The sequence below is a fragment of the Thalassophryne amazonica genome, chromosome 2, assembly GCF_902500255.1.
Source record: "Thalassophryne amazonica chromosome 2, fThaAma1.1, whole genome shotgun sequence".
Lineage (NCBI taxonomy): Eukaryota > Metazoa > Chordata > Actinopteri > Batrachoidiformes > Batrachoididae > Thalassophryne > Thalassophryne amazonica.
In genome coordinates this window covers 72,599,212-72,616,064 of record NC_047104.1, presented here as the reverse complement: position 1 = coordinate 72,616,064, position 16,853 = coordinate 72,599,212, and the positions used below count along the sequence as shown (strand labels likewise).

The window sequence follows — 16,853 nt, the reverse complement described above, 5'->3', positions numbered from 1 at the left end:
TTCCCCTCTCCAATCAACTTTTTAATCAAACTACGCTGTTCTTCTGAACAATGTCTTGAACATCCCATTTTCCTCAGGCTTTCAAAGAGGAAAGCATGTTCAACAGGTGCTGGCTTCATCCTTACATAGGGGACACCTGATTCACACCTGTTTGTTCCACAAAATCGACGAACTCACAGACCGAATGCCACACTACTATTATTGTGAACACCCCCTTTTCTACTTTTTTTTTACTAATAGTCCAAATTTCATAGCCTTAAGAGTGCACATATCATGAATGCTTGGTCTTGTCGGATTTGTGAGAATCTACTGGTACCTTGTTTCCCATGTAACAATAAGAAATATACTCAAAACCTGGATTAATCTTTTTAGTCACACACTACAATTATTCTGAACACTACTGTATGGGTGATTCTTAGACTACGGGCACTTATTATGTCCTTTGATCATCATAGTTATCTTTACAATGAAAGTGTGTTAAGAAATTTGTTCTAGTAGTCTATGATGACTTTTTCACCTTTTTTCAGCATCATTATATGCAAATATTGCCATTTGTGCTTGTCCCACACCCAGACTTTTGATCTTCAATGATAAAAATGAATGGTAAAAAAACATTTTTTCTAATGTTTTAAAATATCTCTGAATAAGATATCAGTAGATGTCACACAACTGTTGTGATTTTTTTTAAACAAAATGTAGTTGTCCCACACTATTGCTGTAATTTCCACCACAACAATGTAATGTCCCTTTAAACAGTTTGTATGAAAGATTGTTTGGGTAGTTTCTATGGAGATAAACAGTGACATCAGAGCACATGTATATAGCGCCAAATCACAACAAACAGCTGCCCCAAGGCGCTTTATATTGTAAGGCAATGGTGTGATGGAAATTACATTTACAAGGCCAATAGTGCCCGTAGTTAAAGAATCACCCATATATGAAATTGCCTGGAAGTGCCTGGAATAAAATGTGCCTCATGAGTGATCATCCGCAAAAGAATTGGTAATTGGATTTTTGCTTTAACTTCTGAAGTGCCTATACCAAGTGTTGCCACAGTTACTTTGAAAAAATAATCCAGTTACTAATTACTCCTTGAAAAAGTAACTTAGTTACTTTGGGGGAGGTGATGGTCTAGTGCAGGGGTGAGCAATCATGTGCCAAGAAGGGCCGAGACACTGCAGGTTTTCCTTGCTACCAATCACCTCAGCAGGTGATTTCATTGATGATCAGGTGTTTATGTTCAGGGGAGAAGCTCATCAGCTGAGATGATTGGTTGCAAAGAAAACCTGCAGTGTCTCGGCCCTCGTTGCCCACCCCTGGTCTAGTGGTTAAGGCGTTGGGCTTGAGACCAGAAGATCCTCGCTTCAAATCCCTGCCTGACTGGAAAATCACTAAGGGCCCTTGGGCAAGGTCTTTAATCCCCTATTGCTCCGGTGTGTAGTGAGCGCCTTGTATGGCAGCACCCTGACATCAGGGTGAATGTGAGGCATTATTGTAAAGTGCTTTGAGCGTCTGATGCAGATGGAAAAGCACTATATAAATGCAGTCCATTTACAATTTTGCAGTCCATTTAGTTACTTTACTGATTAGACAATTTTAAAAGTAAAAGTTAGATTATGAGTTACTTTATTAGTTACTTTCAGCAGCTGCCGACAACACCCCCTGCCACTTCAACATGAAAATGACAACGCGTTTTGCCAGTACTGACTTCATAGTCACTCTTTCCAGACTTCACATGTAACTGTTGACGGCAATGTAACGGCAAAACTTACAATTTGTAACCTACATTGTTTAGAAATGTAACTATTAAATTCTAACATTTTTCTAACATTTAAATTCTTTCTAATTTTAGTTGTTGAAATTATTATTATTATTATTATTATTATTATTAAGAAGTATTAGCAGTAGTAATAGTATGAAAAATGTCTTCAAAATTGGGGTTTTAATCTAGGGCTGTTGTTGTGCGTTACCCAAACTGAGGATTTAGAAACCACCTGGAATGGAATTTTACTCAAAGCTGAATTAATTGAGTATGATACAAAAATGGATTTACCATGTGAAATTAATTAATGGGGCCTCTGTGCGCAGTCTGGATTGCGTGTATCGTGATATTGTGCTTTGCTATGTCTGCAGAATTTGAAAGTTGGAACAGATCGCCTCCGTGTAAACTTTCAACAATAATATTTCAGAATGTGTGGGTGTCAGGGTAAGTTTAATACTTTCCTTACATAATTTAATTTTACTGGCTCAATATCCAGGCAAGAACGGTATTTTAACACGTATTTTGTAAGCTTTTCCCTGTGTGTTCACTTGCGTATTTACTTCCACTTTGAAAATGCACATGAAAACATTTCACATGCAAGTACTTCGTCAATATTTTGCCCAGTTTGAAAATGGTGGATCGCTCTCCATGCCCAAAATTTTATGTTAAGTAGGCAGCATTGCAACTGCGATCTCTAATTCTTATCTACAGGTCTGTGAGTACAACACACTGTTTTCTGTATTTGGAACTCACTTTTTAACACTGTATTTCTGTGGGGACATGTTCAGTGTTGGGCATGTTACTTTAAAAAAGTAATTAGTTATAGTTACTTCTCTCAAAAAGTAAATGAGTTAATAACTGAGTTACAGCATTATAAAAGTAATTACTTACTAGGAAAAGTAACTATTGCATTACTTTTTTATATGTCCAAGTATCTCAATGAATTTCACCCCCCCCCCCCCCCCCCCCCCCCCCCCCCCCCCCGCGCTTAATGGAATTTTAGATTCAGCTGCCTGTTAATAAAACTGAATATTAGATATGCTTAATGAATAAAAACACTTAATAGAACAAATTATTAACACTATTTTAATGTTGCTGTGGGACAATGTGAGACAAGACACTGTAGATATTATCTGTGTTTATATAGCAGAACAATAAAACATAATAGCTATTTTAGAACCTTTGATATTTAATGAAACTGAACAGCACAACACATCAAATAAATCTAAAATTTAATTATGCTGGTTCACATACACATTCTTGCCTTTTATCTCAATGAGGGAAAAGCAATGTCTCTAGTTCCAGCTGGAAAATGCTAATGCTGCATGTGTGGGGTCTCTGCCATTTGTGTGTGAGTGAGTGTGTTTGTATTTCTGTGTGAGATCCCACCCACCTTTGCCTCTGGTTGGCTTACCATGAAATTTTACTCTTCCTTAGCCAATCACCATCACCTATGTGGTTGCCGCCCCACACCACAGAAAAGAAAGAAAACAAATGTTTGCAGCTCAACTACAGAGCCTGCAGAAGAAAAGGGTTTCAATTAACTTAATTATAGTAATGTGCCGCATGTGCAGTAAGTTAACATAAGTACTTTGAACCCTTAGATCATCATATACAACTGGATAGACTTGAGAACCACTTTGGCATTGCTAGAAATGACCTTGCATGGTTGACATCCTATTTAACCAGTCGTTTTCATTGTTTTCAGTATAACAACATCACTTCAAATCTTGTTCCTATGAAATATGAGGTTCCACAAAGGTCTGTCTTAGGCTCCTTACTTTTCTTCCTCTATATAGCACCCCTTGGCAGATACTGCATTGCTATGGGATTTACTATTCACGGTTACACTGATAATATTGGGGAGGTCATGGTCTAGTGCAGGGCTATTTAACTGGTGGCCCGCGGGCCAGAACCGACCCTTTAATAAGTTTGGACCAGCCTGCGGCTCATTTACCCATAAATATTAATAAACACACAATCAAAAGCCGCTACAAAGCGCATTCGCCAATGTTCGGCAATTTTCGTGCCGTAAAGGATTCAACGTGCCGCAAAGCGCCACGTTGAATCCTTTACAGCACGTCAGCACTGTTTCCAAACAGCCCCACCTCACGTGAAGGCATTGCGGGCACTCGAACAGTTGGTGGCGGTAATGTACCGTATTGGTTTGCAAACCGTCAGTAAACTCGAACGAAGAAGAAGACGACAACCGGGCGCATTCAAAGGAGAAGAGATGTAAAGCTGACAACAAAAATAGAAGATTTAATAATGATTGGCCTGGTAAATATGTGCACGTAGAAAATGCCGAACGCAATCCTATGTGCCTGCTGTGTTATGACTGTTGCTCGGTGAATAAGGAATATAACGTGCGGAGGCACTTCATTACGACTCACTCCCATTTTGACAATGAATATTCACCGGGTTCTGATGCTCGTTAAATAAAAATAAAAGGACTTAATATGAACTACAAGCGAAGCACTGCAATCTTCTCCCATAGCTGCACTCTGCAGCAGAAGACAACGACAGCATCCCTGCATGTTGCGAGTTCTTGCTAAAAAGAAAATGCCGTTCACTGACTCCGAAACGAGCTGGTAGCGCACAAGCTAAAACAGCAGGTAATGTCTTCAATCAAGTCAATCCCTCTGTCAGATACAACAGCTGCAAGACGAGTGGATGTTTTAGCCACAGACGTTTTCAAGACTCTTCTAACTCAGATGAAGAAAAGAAAATTGAATTCATGTCGCTGGCTGTGGATGAGTCAACTGACAGCTCCGATATAGCACAACTTTGTTTGTATCTGCAGTTTTTCAACGGTGACTGTTTCAAGGAGGATCTGTTGGAACTAATTCCACTGGAAGGACAAACAACAGGGGAAATAGTTTTCCAAAAGATTATTACTTTTTAAAGAAAATGGACTGGACCTGGAGCATATTAACCTGCTGGTTACAGATGGAGCTCCCTCAATGGCAGGAAGGGTCAAAGGACTGTCTGCACGACTGTCTGCTGTGGCACCAAAACTACAGTGTCTCCACTGTCTCGTTCACCAGAGTGTCCTCTGCTCTCAGCTTAGTGGTAAGTTGAAAAGTACCGTGGAGTCTGTGACTGCTGCAGTGAAGTTTATCAGAGCAACATCCAGTCTTCAGCACAGGTTGTTTCGCAGACTACTTGCTGATATGTCAGCTGAGCACTCTGACCTACTGTTACACAACAATGTCAGATGGTTAAGCCAGGGCAATGCACTTCAGAGAGTCTGTGAACTGGGGGAGGAAATTATCATCTTTCTATGTGAATGCAAGCACAAGAAGGCTGAAAAATTTCTGACAAAAATGCTGGATGAGAAATATGTCTCGGAAATGTGCTTTTTAAGTGATATCATGCATCATTTGAATGGTCTTAATCTGAGTCTTCAGGGGAGGGATAAACCAGTGGCTGATGTGCTTGAAAAGATGACTGCTTTTATAATAAAAAAAAAAAAAACCTAGACATTTTCACATGTGATCTTAATGACTTAATGACAGCCTGCTGCACTTTCCCACACTCAGTGACTTCATTAGTATAAATGGTAAATGGACTGCATTTATATAGCACTTTTCCATCTGCATCAGACGCTCAAAGCGCTTTACAATAATGCCTCACATTCACCCCGATGTCAGGGTGCTGCCATACAAGGTGCTCACTACACACCAGTATATACTCAGGTCTGACACTGTTAATGTGAGATACGGCGCATCCAGAAAGTATTAACAGCGCTTCACTTTTTCCACATTTTGCTATGGTACAGCCTAATTCCAAAATGGAGTAAATTAATTTTTTCCTTCAAAATTCTATTCACAACGCCCCATAAATTTTGCAAATTTATTACAAATAAAACCCTAAGAAATCACATATGCAAAAGTATTCACAGCCTTTGCTCAATATTTTGTTGATGCACCTTTGGGAGAAATGACAGCCTTAAGTCTTCTTGAATATGATGCTAGAACCTTGGAAGACCTATAATTGGGTAATTTTGCCCATTCCTCTTTGCAGCACCTCTCAAGCTCCATCAGGCTGGATGGAGAGTGTCGGTGCATAGCCATTTTCAGTGGCCACTGGACCACTCAAGGACATTCACAGAGCTGTCCTGAAGCCACTCCTTTGATATCTTGGCTGTGTGCTTAGGGTCAATGTTCTGCTGAAAGATTATCCATCGCCTCAGTCTGAGGTCAAGAGCACTCTGGAGCAGGTTTTATTCCAGGATGTCTCTGTACATTGCTGCATTCATCTTTCCCTCAATCCTGACTAGTCTCCCAGTTCTTACCACTAAAAAACATCCCCACAGCATAATGCTACCACTACCATGCTTCACTGGTTTCACTGGTACACACACTGTGCACCCTTGCGGCTCGGGGGGGGGGGGGGGGGGGGGGGGGGGGGGGGGGGGGGATAAGGGCCTGGGGGAAATGACCAGGGGGAAAATACCCTGATACCGTAACATGGCCATATAAACATACAGTTGGATATCACATGTTGATCTGGAGCAGGAGTGTGTTATTAAAGACTGAGACCTTGCAGGTTTTTCTTGCAATTGATCAAGTTAGCAAGTGATTTTACTGATGTGCTCCTCTCCAAAATTTTAATTCCTAATCATCTGTGAAATCACATGCTGAGGAAAGCAGTAAGAAATAAACCCTGTACCATCCTAGGTCTTTATGCCCATCCAATTCTGGAAGTTGGTACAGAGGCCAATTCAGATTTTTTTTTTTTTAAAACAACCTGGATCAGTTTCATAAAAAAATAAATCCTGCAGGTTCTGCTATAATTTACTTCCAAGCTACAGAAGATGTGTCAGAGTTTATGTGTTTGAGTTTTTTGATTATCTGGTTTTTTCTTCTCTGGTCTGTTTGATATTTTTCTTATTCATTGTTTTTTTTTTTTGTATGTTTATTCTCTTGCTGGGTTTTTCTGCTTGGGCCTGTCTTTCTGTATCTCTCTCGTCTGTCTCTTGGTTCTTGGTTGTGGGTGCTTCCCTCTCTCTGGCCACCCCCTTGTTCTGGTGCTTTCCATGCACACCTGTTCTTGATTTGCTGATCATCACCTGGGGTTATATAAGATCATTCAGTGTGTTAGTCCTTGTTGTGCTTTGTGCCACGTTCCAGCTCTGTACCTGCGTTCCATAGTCCTGCCTGCATCATTGTGTGTTCCTGACCTCCAGCCTTTTGCAACGACCACGCCTTAAGCCTGATGATTTTTGTACTGCTGCTTTTTCTGGACTGCCTACTTATGTACCGACCTCTGCTATCCACCCGAGTAAAGCCTTTTTACAACCAGAGCTGTTTGTTTGAGCTGTGCATTTGTGTCGAACGATTCCTGACCATCCAGCCTGATAGATCCACAGTAGGCAGCTCGCGCAGCAATAAGACCAGCTCACTGCTCTATCTTCCGGGTTTAGCAATCTTGCTAAACACCAGAACATCTTTATGGTGTTTTGGTGAGCGCCCAGATGGGACAATTACTGTCAACACTCAATCTTCAGTCTTCTCCTGTTACAGCCACCGGCAGTACCAGTGCACATCCACTGGGGCCGTCAGGAGCCTCACCGGATTCTGTACCTGAACCTGTCTACTGCAATCAGCTGTCTCGCCCTGAACACTTCCCAGGCGAGTCCGGTGACGTCAGACCATTTATAACTCAGCGTGAGCTGCATTTCGAGCTCATGTCATCAATATTCCTGTGCGATAGGATGAAGACAGCATTTATGATAACTCACCTGACTGGTCGTGTTGCGGCGTGAGCAACAGCAGAATGGGGTGGTCAATCAGCCACCTGTGCCTCTCTTCCAGCATTCACCGCAGCTCTACAAGAGGTGTTTCAATACACGTGAAGCTGTACGTACCCTGATGAGGCTGAAGCAGGGTAGCCGCGGAGTCACAGATGACGCCATCGACTTCCGCATTCTGGCGGCCAAAAGCAAAGGGAATCAAGCAGCGCTCTGTGATGTCTTCTTCCACGGACTGGCTGAAAGTATCCAGGACCAGCTCATAGCCATAGACCTTCCCGAGGACCTTGACAAGCTCATCGCACTCACCATCCACTGCACCCTGGACCTCGTCCCTCCTCCCCCCGCGACTGTAGCACCAACCTACCTCAGCTCACACCTCAGCCCCCCCCACTGTAACTCCAACCGAGGTGAGAGGCCAGCTCCTGCTGCTGAAGCAGAGGAAAGCAGCAGGACCTGATGGGACCCCCCCCGAGGCTGATGAGGATCTGTGCAGATGAGCTCTGTGAGGTCCTCAGCCACATCTTCAACATGAGCCTCAGCCTGGGGGTGGTCCCCACCCTGTGGAAGACCTCCTGTGTGGTCCCGGTTCCCAAAACACCACACGCCAAGGAACCGGCCCACTACAGACCAGTTGCCCTGACCTCCCACCTCATGAAGACCATGGAACAGATCGTCCTGTCTCACCTCCGCACCGTGGTGAGCGACACCATGGACCCACTGCAGTTCGCCTATAGGTCCAACATCAGGGTAGATGATGCTGTTATCTACCTACTGCAGCAAGTGCTCACCCACCTGGAGACCACCGGGAGCGCTGTGAGAGTCATGTTCTTTGATTTCTCCAGCGCTTTCAACACCATCAGACCGGCACTGCTGCGGGGGAAGCTGGAGGATGCAGGTGTGGATGGACACCTCGCCGCCTGGACCATCGACTACCTCACTGACCGCCCACAGTACGTGCGGCTGCGCGGCTGTCAGTCTGAGGCGGTAAGGTGCAGCACCGGGGTCCCCCAGGGCACCGTCCTCTCGCCTTTCCTCTTCACCCTCTACACCTAGAACTTCACCTACAACACAGACAGCTGCCACCTCCAGAAGTTCTCTGATGACTCTGCCATTGTGGGTCGCGTGTCTGAGGGAAACGAGCTGGAGTACCGATCGGTCATCACATTTTTGCATAACAAAAAAGATAAGACGCTGCACCCGTGTATTGATTATTGTGGGCTTAACGGCATTACAGTTAAGAACCGCTATCCCCTGCCACTCATTTTTTTCCGCATTCAAGTTGTTAGAGGGGCCAAAATCTTCACCAAACTCGATCTGCGTAATGCTTACCATCTCATCAGAACAAAGCAAGGTGATGAATGGAAAACCGCTTTTAAAATCCCATCTGGCCACTACAAATATTTAGTCATGTCTTTTGGCCTCACCAATGCTCCCGCTGTTTTCCAGAACTTAGTTGAATAAATTTGTTTTCATGTATTTAAATGATATTCTCATTTTCTCTCTCAACCCAGAAATCCACACCTGTCACGTGCGCACCATATTACAGACTTCGCTGTGCCATAATCTCTTTGTCAAAGCTGAAAAATGTGAATTTCTTAGATCAACTGTTTCATTTCTGGGATTCGTCATAGCAGAGGGAGAGATTAACAACAAAGGCAACAGTGCTAACCACAAAGTCACCGTGCTGCCCCTGAATATATCAATGCTTGCCAAATATGTGTGATTCACAAATCCTCTAATTGTCCTCCTGCAGGACATTTACAGCAGTTCCCTGTGCCTACTCATCCCTGGTTTCACATAACTGTAGAATTTGTAACTGGACTTCCGCCCTCAAAGGGCAATACTGTTGTTATAACTGTTGTAGATAGGTGGTCAAAAATGGCTCATTTTATTTCTCTATTCCTCTTATGCTCTCTCATGTATTCAAACTTCATGGATTTGCCGAGGATATCGTGTCCAACTGGAGTCCCCAGTTTGTGTTCAATTTCTGGATGGAGTTCTGCCGTCTACTCGGGGTCAATGCCAGTCTTACTTCAGGCTACCATCCACAGGCCAATGGACAATTTGAAAGACTCAACCAGGACCTGGAAAAAGGACATTCTCACCTCGCAACACCCAGTCCCATGGTCATCACAACTCCCATGGATTGAACTTGTACACAACCACTTACCGTCTGCTGCCACTGGTTATGCTCACTTTCATGTTGTTTTTGGTCATCGACCCTCTCTGTTTCCTCCCACAGTGTCCACCTCTCCTGTTCCATCAGCACTCAGTCTTATTCTCCGCTACTGACAAACCTGGGAGCAGGCAAGAAGAACTCTGCTGCAATTTTCACTGGCCTACAAATTTGATGTGGACCGTAAACGTACTCCTGCACTGCTGTACACACCTGGTCAGAAGGTTTGGCTCTCGACTCGCCATCTCCCGCAAAAAGGACTGCCCAAGAAACTTGCTCCCAGGTTCGTTGGTCCATTCCTGGTTTCCAAGATTGTTAACCCAGTGTCTGTTCATCTCCGTCTCCCAAGGTCCATGCACATCCATCCACCTTTCCATGTCAGCCATGTGAACCTGTCAGATCCAGCCCGTTGTGCTCTTCGGATGTTGCCCCGCCTTCCGCCCAGTTTGTGGACGGTGGCCCAGTTTTTTCTGTGTGGCAGCTCCTGGACTGACGTTGCCATGGATTTCAGTATCTCGTGGACTGGGAGGGCTATGGCCCTGAGGAGCGGTCGTGGATTCCCTCCCACTTCTGTTTTGGACCCTGCTCTGATTCGTGAGTTTCATGCTTCTCATCCTGATTCGCACTGTCAGGGTTTGAGTTTGTTTGGTTATCTGTTTTTATTTTTCTCTGGTCTGTTTGTTATTTTTCTTATTCATTGGTTTTTTATGTTTATTCTCTTGCTGGGTTTTTCTGCATAGGTCTGTCTTTATCTCTCTTGTCTGTCTCTTGGTTCTCGGTGGTGGGTGTTTCCCTTGTTCTGGTGCTTTCCACGCACACTATGGCCCTGAGGAGCGGTCGTGGATTCCCTCCCACTTCTGTTTTGGACCCTGCTCTGATTCGTGAGTTTCATGCTTCTCATCCTGATTCGCACTGTCAGGGTTTGAGTTTGTTTGGTTATCTGTTTTTATTTTTCTCTGGTCTGTTTGTTATTTTTCTTATTCATTGGTTTTTTATGTTTATTCTCTTGCTGGGTTTTTCTGCATAGGTCTGTCTTTATCTCTCTTGTCTGTCTCTTGGTTCTCGGTGGTGGGTGTTTCCCTTGTTCTGGTGCTTTCCACGCACACCTGTTCTTGAATTGCTGCTCATCACCATCATCATATAAGCTCACTGGGTGTGTTAAGCCTGGGTCCCACCGAATAATGAAGGATGAAGAAGGAGCCACGCATGGGTGTAGAGTGATTATTCAAAGAATGACCCACGTTTTCATCCAACATGTATCCACTACTAAGGTGCCTCTCTATACCCCGCACGTGCCACGTAGAAGCCACAACCGACAGGTCATTAGAGCCTCGAATGGCTCGTATCAGCCATGCTAAGCCATGCTAAGCCACGTATGAGCCACGCAGTGCTGTGTAGCATGATGTTATCAAGCTATAAAAACATTAAAAATAGTTACCTTAAGCTGTTCAAAATATATTCCACATTGAGCAGGAAAGAGGGAAAAAAGCATCCAGATGAAACAGTCCTCTGTGATTCCAGAAGTGATTGGAGGTGTTTTCAGCATCCAAGGTTTGGCAGAAAATGATTACATTATTTATATAGAGCTCAGCGCACAGAGCAGGTGGAATTGTGTGCAAGAGGAGAGCCGCTCCAAAAATAGCCTCTCAGGTCCTGCGTAACTGCCAGGCGCACGGATAATGGGCTTTTAGCAGACTCGTAATCACCACGCAAATGCCTCTAAGCCGTTGCAGTAACTCGAACACAAACTGTGCCACGCTGTTGTTGCTAAATTTTGAACATCTTGAAATTAGCGCCACGCTCAGAGAGGAGCCTCGTTAACTGAAGATAATGCCTCTAAGAGCCACTCTGAGCCACTATACTGCCACGATAGCTCACGAAACAAAAAAAACAGGGTGCGTGGCTCCTTCTTCACTCGGTGGGACCGAGGCTTTAGTCCTTCGCCAGATTGTTGTGCATTGGGCCACTTTCCAGCTCTGCACCTGCATTCCATAGTCCTTCCTACCTCCTTGTGTTCCTGACCTCCAGCCTGTTGCAACGACCACGCCTTAAGTCTGATGATTTTGTACTGCTTCTATTTCTGGACTGCCTACTTGTGTACCTCTGCTATCCACCCGAGTAAAGCCATTTTACAACCAGAGCTGTTTGTTTGAGCCGTGCATTTGTGTCCAACAATTCCTGACCATCCAGCCTGATAATATTTGACAGTCACAAAACATAAGATCATGTCGAGGTAGCTACAGAACAATTTAAACATTATTTTCTACTCTCTGAGTGACAGACATAGTGTTGCTAACATAAGAAGGGCATTATATATAATTTTTGCTCAACTGTCATGTGATATTTTGTATATTCACAGTTCTGGTTCTCTCCAAGTCTTATTTTTTCTCCACATCTGGTTTTATCAGCTACTTTCTCACACCCGCATCTTCTGTTGTTCCTCTCTTCCTCTCCTTTTTCTTTTAATCCACTATGTTTTCATCTCCCTCAGAATGGAGTGGAATTCCCATTGGAATCTTGAACCATATTTAAATCAGCAGCTTTATAGTTTCGCAACTCCACAATCCAATCACACACACACACGAGCACGCATGTAGATACTTTCACAGCCCATCAAGTGCAGATATTGCGCTCATTCCTTCACACCCTCATTAAAATTCCACCTACATAATTCTGAATAAATCATGCAAACTCAGAAATGTATTCAAATGTGCAAAAACAACTGTGAAATTAAATGTACCTTTGCCTAAGAAGTCATGCTTAACACAAAACATATTTTCTATATATTAATATGAGGGAGTTGTTCCTGACAGAATATCAGGCTGGAAAATCCACCAATAAAATCTGATATGTCAAATCCAAATGACACTTTGGATTTTAAAAAGTTAGGAGATGAAAGAAGAAGGTAATTTAGTGCTTCGACTGTGGAACACGGGTTTGTACTCCCCATTTGCAACTTTCAAGTTTGTTTGTTTGTTTGTTTGTTTTTTAATGGAGCTGCTCAGCTCGATCATCTGGCTGCTTCCAAACAGTTCTTACACATACACTCACAGTTATGAGACAAAAACCACACTGACACATTTGTTGAAATCCACCACAGTGCACCACTAAATCTCAGAGAGGACAGAGCTAGAGTGAAATCCAAACATGCACATGTAAAGATTTGCCGCTGAATTCTTGTGAGAGCAGCTGGTGTGTTTTAAGAGAATCCGACCTCCGGTTGTTCTGAGAATATGCGCATATACACACAGTGGGGCCTAATCATGGATGCTGGGAAGATCTTAGACATGTGTCAGGCATGTATCCAAACACAGCAGGGCATATTCATGGAAATAAACAGTTGCTTGTGTCCATCTGTCTGTGGAAGGACGTAAAGGCATCATTTTATTTATCTATGTATTGTCACATGATCATCCCCATGTAAATGTGGGCATCTACTCACTTGTATACAAATTAAAATGTGTGCACACTGTGTGTTAAGCCCACCTTGGCGATAAGGCTGAGGGGTTCTCTGCAGGCAGTTGGAATCCCTGATGTTCTCTCTTGCATGAAGTCAGGCATTTCCTCTTGGAGGTACAACTGTAACATGGTCACCAGCTGAGACAAACCCTCTTTCTTCTGCTCAGACATGGAAGGGAGGTCTTGGGTGGGGCAGGAAGAGGATATGTCACATACTTTTTTTTTTTGCAAACCTGCCAGGCGCTGCATATGGGATATGCATTTGACACTACATTATTTTCTTTTTCACTGTTGCAGGCAGCTGTAAGCAGAATGTTTAAAGACAGTGGTCCCCAACCTTTTAATCACCACAGACCGGTCAACGCTTGACATGGACCGGGGTGGGGGGGGGGGGGGTATGTAGATTGTTTATACTGCGAATATAATAAGCGTGAATCCACTGTGTATTCGTATGCAACATAACATCAAAGTCTCTGTTCACATCCTCAGCCCCCTAAATAAATTATTAAAAATACACGTGGAAAAATAAAGAACAAGAACCAGCTATTCCACATTTCTTCTATTATCTAAATATACCTACACAACATTTTAATTTTTTATTATTAAACACTCCATGAATGTTAATTTTCAACAGCTGAAATAAAGTTGTCAGTTTGAACCGTCTCCTCTCCCCTCTCCCTCACCCCCCTCTGTTGGCGACCACCGCCCTAACACTCTCTGACTCTGGTCACTATGGTAACGTTTAAATAAGATACAGACACAAAAATGAATATAAAGTGCATGAATTTTAACTCACATCAATGGGAGCCCTGAGCTTGTTTCTCTGCAACGACATGGTCCCATCTGGGGGTAATGGGAGACAATGACACCCGAAGTGTGTTGCTTATGTTCAGTCTACTCCGTTTTTTTGTTTTGGTAGCTGTCACTGCAGAAAACCCCGCTTCACACAGATAGGATGTCGGAAATGGCAACAGGGTTTTCAGTGCTGTGGTGGCGATCTCAGGGTATTCTGCCATGACTTTAATCCCGTACACCGACAGAGTTGTTGTTTCGAAAATACTTTTAAAGCCGCCGTCCTTTGCGATCTCCAGTAGCTGAGCTTCTTCTTGCACAGGCATGCTGGATTCACCTGGTTTGTTGATAAATGGGTCGCGGATCCATTCCTTGGCAGTTCGTGGGTCCTTTTTGGTTGGGAAGTAGCGCTCAAACTCTTTTAAAAGCAAAGACAGGTGATCGTGCACCAGCTGGGAGAATGAAGGCTCAGGCTCAGTCACACACAAAATTCCCGCTAATGTTTGAAACATGTCCAATATGCCTCTGTTCACGCGCCGTCCCCACAAATCCAGTTTGGCTTTAAATGCAGCTACTTTATCTGCCAACTTGAAGACTGTTGTCATTTTCCCCTGAAGTGACAGATTGAGTTCATTGAGCAGCGTGAATATGTCGCACAAGTAAGCCAGTTTTGCGACCCATTCCTCGTCACTGAAATGTGCTGCCAGTGGTGACTTGTTTTCTGAGAGAAATCTTTGCAGTGGCTCTCGTAATTCAAACACTCTGGCCAGCGATTTCTCTCGGGATAACCATCTTATTTCTGTGTATAAGAGAAGCCGTCTGTGCTCCACGTCCATCTCCTCACAAAGCTGCTCAAAAAGGCGCGAGTTAAGGGCGTGCGCTTTGATGTGGTTAATAACTTTAACGACATCATTCAATACGCTGTTCAATTCCGGTGGCATTTTTCAGCTTGCCAGCATTTCCCTGTGAATAATACAATGCGTGGATTCACACTCAGGTGCAACCTCCTTAATCCGAGCAGTTAAACCAGACAGCCGTCCGGTCATGGCAGCAGCTCCGTCTGTGCATATGCCAACACAAAAGGACCATTTCAGTTTTCCTAATATATAACCATCCAGCGACTTGAACAGTTCTGTGGCTGTGGTGTTGGTTGGCAAAGATAGTGCACATAACATATCCTCATGTACATCCTCCCGATAAAGATATCGCACATAAACAAGTAGTATTGCCTTGTTGTCAACATCTGTAGATTCATCAACCTGGATTGTGTATCACGGTGATGTATTAATCCTCTCCAACAATTGTTTCTCAATATCTTCGGCTATTTCCTCAATGCCCTGAGTCACGGTGCTAGCCGACAGGCACCTGTGCTATCTTTTTAACAGCAGCCTCTCCTAGAAGTTCACGGCAAATGTCTTTAGTGGAGGGCAATATCAATTCTTCACCAACAGTGAATGGTTTTTTAGCCTTAGCAATATGGTTAGCCACCAAGTATGCACTCAGTGCATTCGCATTTATTGATGTGGTGGCAGCCAGTAATTTTTCTGTCCTTCGTGTTCCTGTTTTTTTTCTTTCAAAATACTCCGGGGGCTTGTCTTTTAATCCAGGGTGCTTGGTCTCCAAGTGGCAAAGCAGTTTTGAAGGCTTCACTGCCTCATTAGCGAGCCGGTCACCGCATATTATGCAGAGCGGGCTTGGTCTGTGGGCATCACCTGTCGTGATAAATCCATATTTCAAGTAGAACTCCTGGTATTGTCTGTTAAAAGCTTTCTTTTTCTTGGAAGTTGTAGGCTCTTGTTCCGTCTCTTCACTGGGCCTTTTCCCCGTCAAAAAAAACTTTCCAAAGACGTCCGGTTTTTACTCATTTTGCTAAGTTGTGGGTTAAATTTTTGGTGCTCAAGTGATAGAGATGTAACCGAGAGAATCCGGTCATTTTTTAAAATAAAAGATTTTTCAAAACAAAAGATTATTCAGACTCAGATAATAAATACGACGGAAATAATAATTTCTTGGGCGGCCGGTGGCCCGGTACTAATCGATCCACAGACCGGTACCGGTCCGCGGCCCGGGGGTTGGGGACCACTGTTTAAAGATACTAGGGGAACGATACACCACGTATGGTGATAATCGTATCGCGGAGCATATACTCAAATTGTATTGCTTTTTCAAAATGAGTATCATGGTACTGCTGAAAGTCACCTACTCCACAGAAGAAAGATACACCTCTTTAAGAAGCATAAATGATTCACAAAATATGCAAATAAGAAACAGAAGACTTAATAATGATTACAACTCCTACTTCAAAATAATGTCTTTATCTAATGCTAAATTTTCAACACTGCTTACATTTCTGCATATTTAGCATGAACTGGGATGAAATTATGTTTTGCGATATGTAAAGAATTGTGATAGGTGTATCGTAATGTATGTCATATTGTGTATCATTCCACCCCGAAATTTGTTTCCCAACAAAAAGCATTTATAACATCAAAGCAGTGCAGACTGCAAAGTAAATACTTTTATTGTGCAAGACTGAAAGGTAGTACTCCATCTTAGATTAGCAGGTGTTCCCTTCAACCAGATACAAAGGAAATATCAAGCATTACTAGCCTTAAGACAGACTAAAGCTCCTTTTCACATTCATGGATACACATCCTAGATGTCCATGGTTGGAAACCTTGTCCTTAACTTGGAAATCGTCAGAGGGTCTGGAAAGATGAACGTGGTGAACCAGGATATTTAATAGTCAATTAATCATTGCAGCTTTGTTTGTGGATGACTGAGATCTTTACACACCACTTTGTCAGTTTTAGACCGCAACCTTCTGGGATGCATATCTGTGAGAACAGGGCATTAAAAATAGATATACTTATATGTTGTCAGTCCTTGTCCATGTACATCTTGTT

The 16,853-nt window shown here is 43.3% G+C and overlaps 1 protein-coding gene across 2 annotated transcripts in view; it reads right to left on the bottom strand.

Moving 5' to 3' along the window:
• The window catches only part of smyd3 (SET and MYND domain containing 3), a 316,927-nt gene that overhangs the window by 173,127 nt on the left and 126,947 nt on the right, over nucleotides 1-16,853 (bottom strand). For both annotated transcript variants that reach the window (XM_034187931.1, XM_034187939.1), the window contains exon 5: nucleotides 13,183-13,337. In XM_034187931.1, the coding sequence (XP_034043822.1) occupies nucleotides 13,183-13,337 (155 nt within the window). The remainder of the gene's footprint in view (nucleotides 1-13,182; nucleotides 13,338-16,853) is intronic.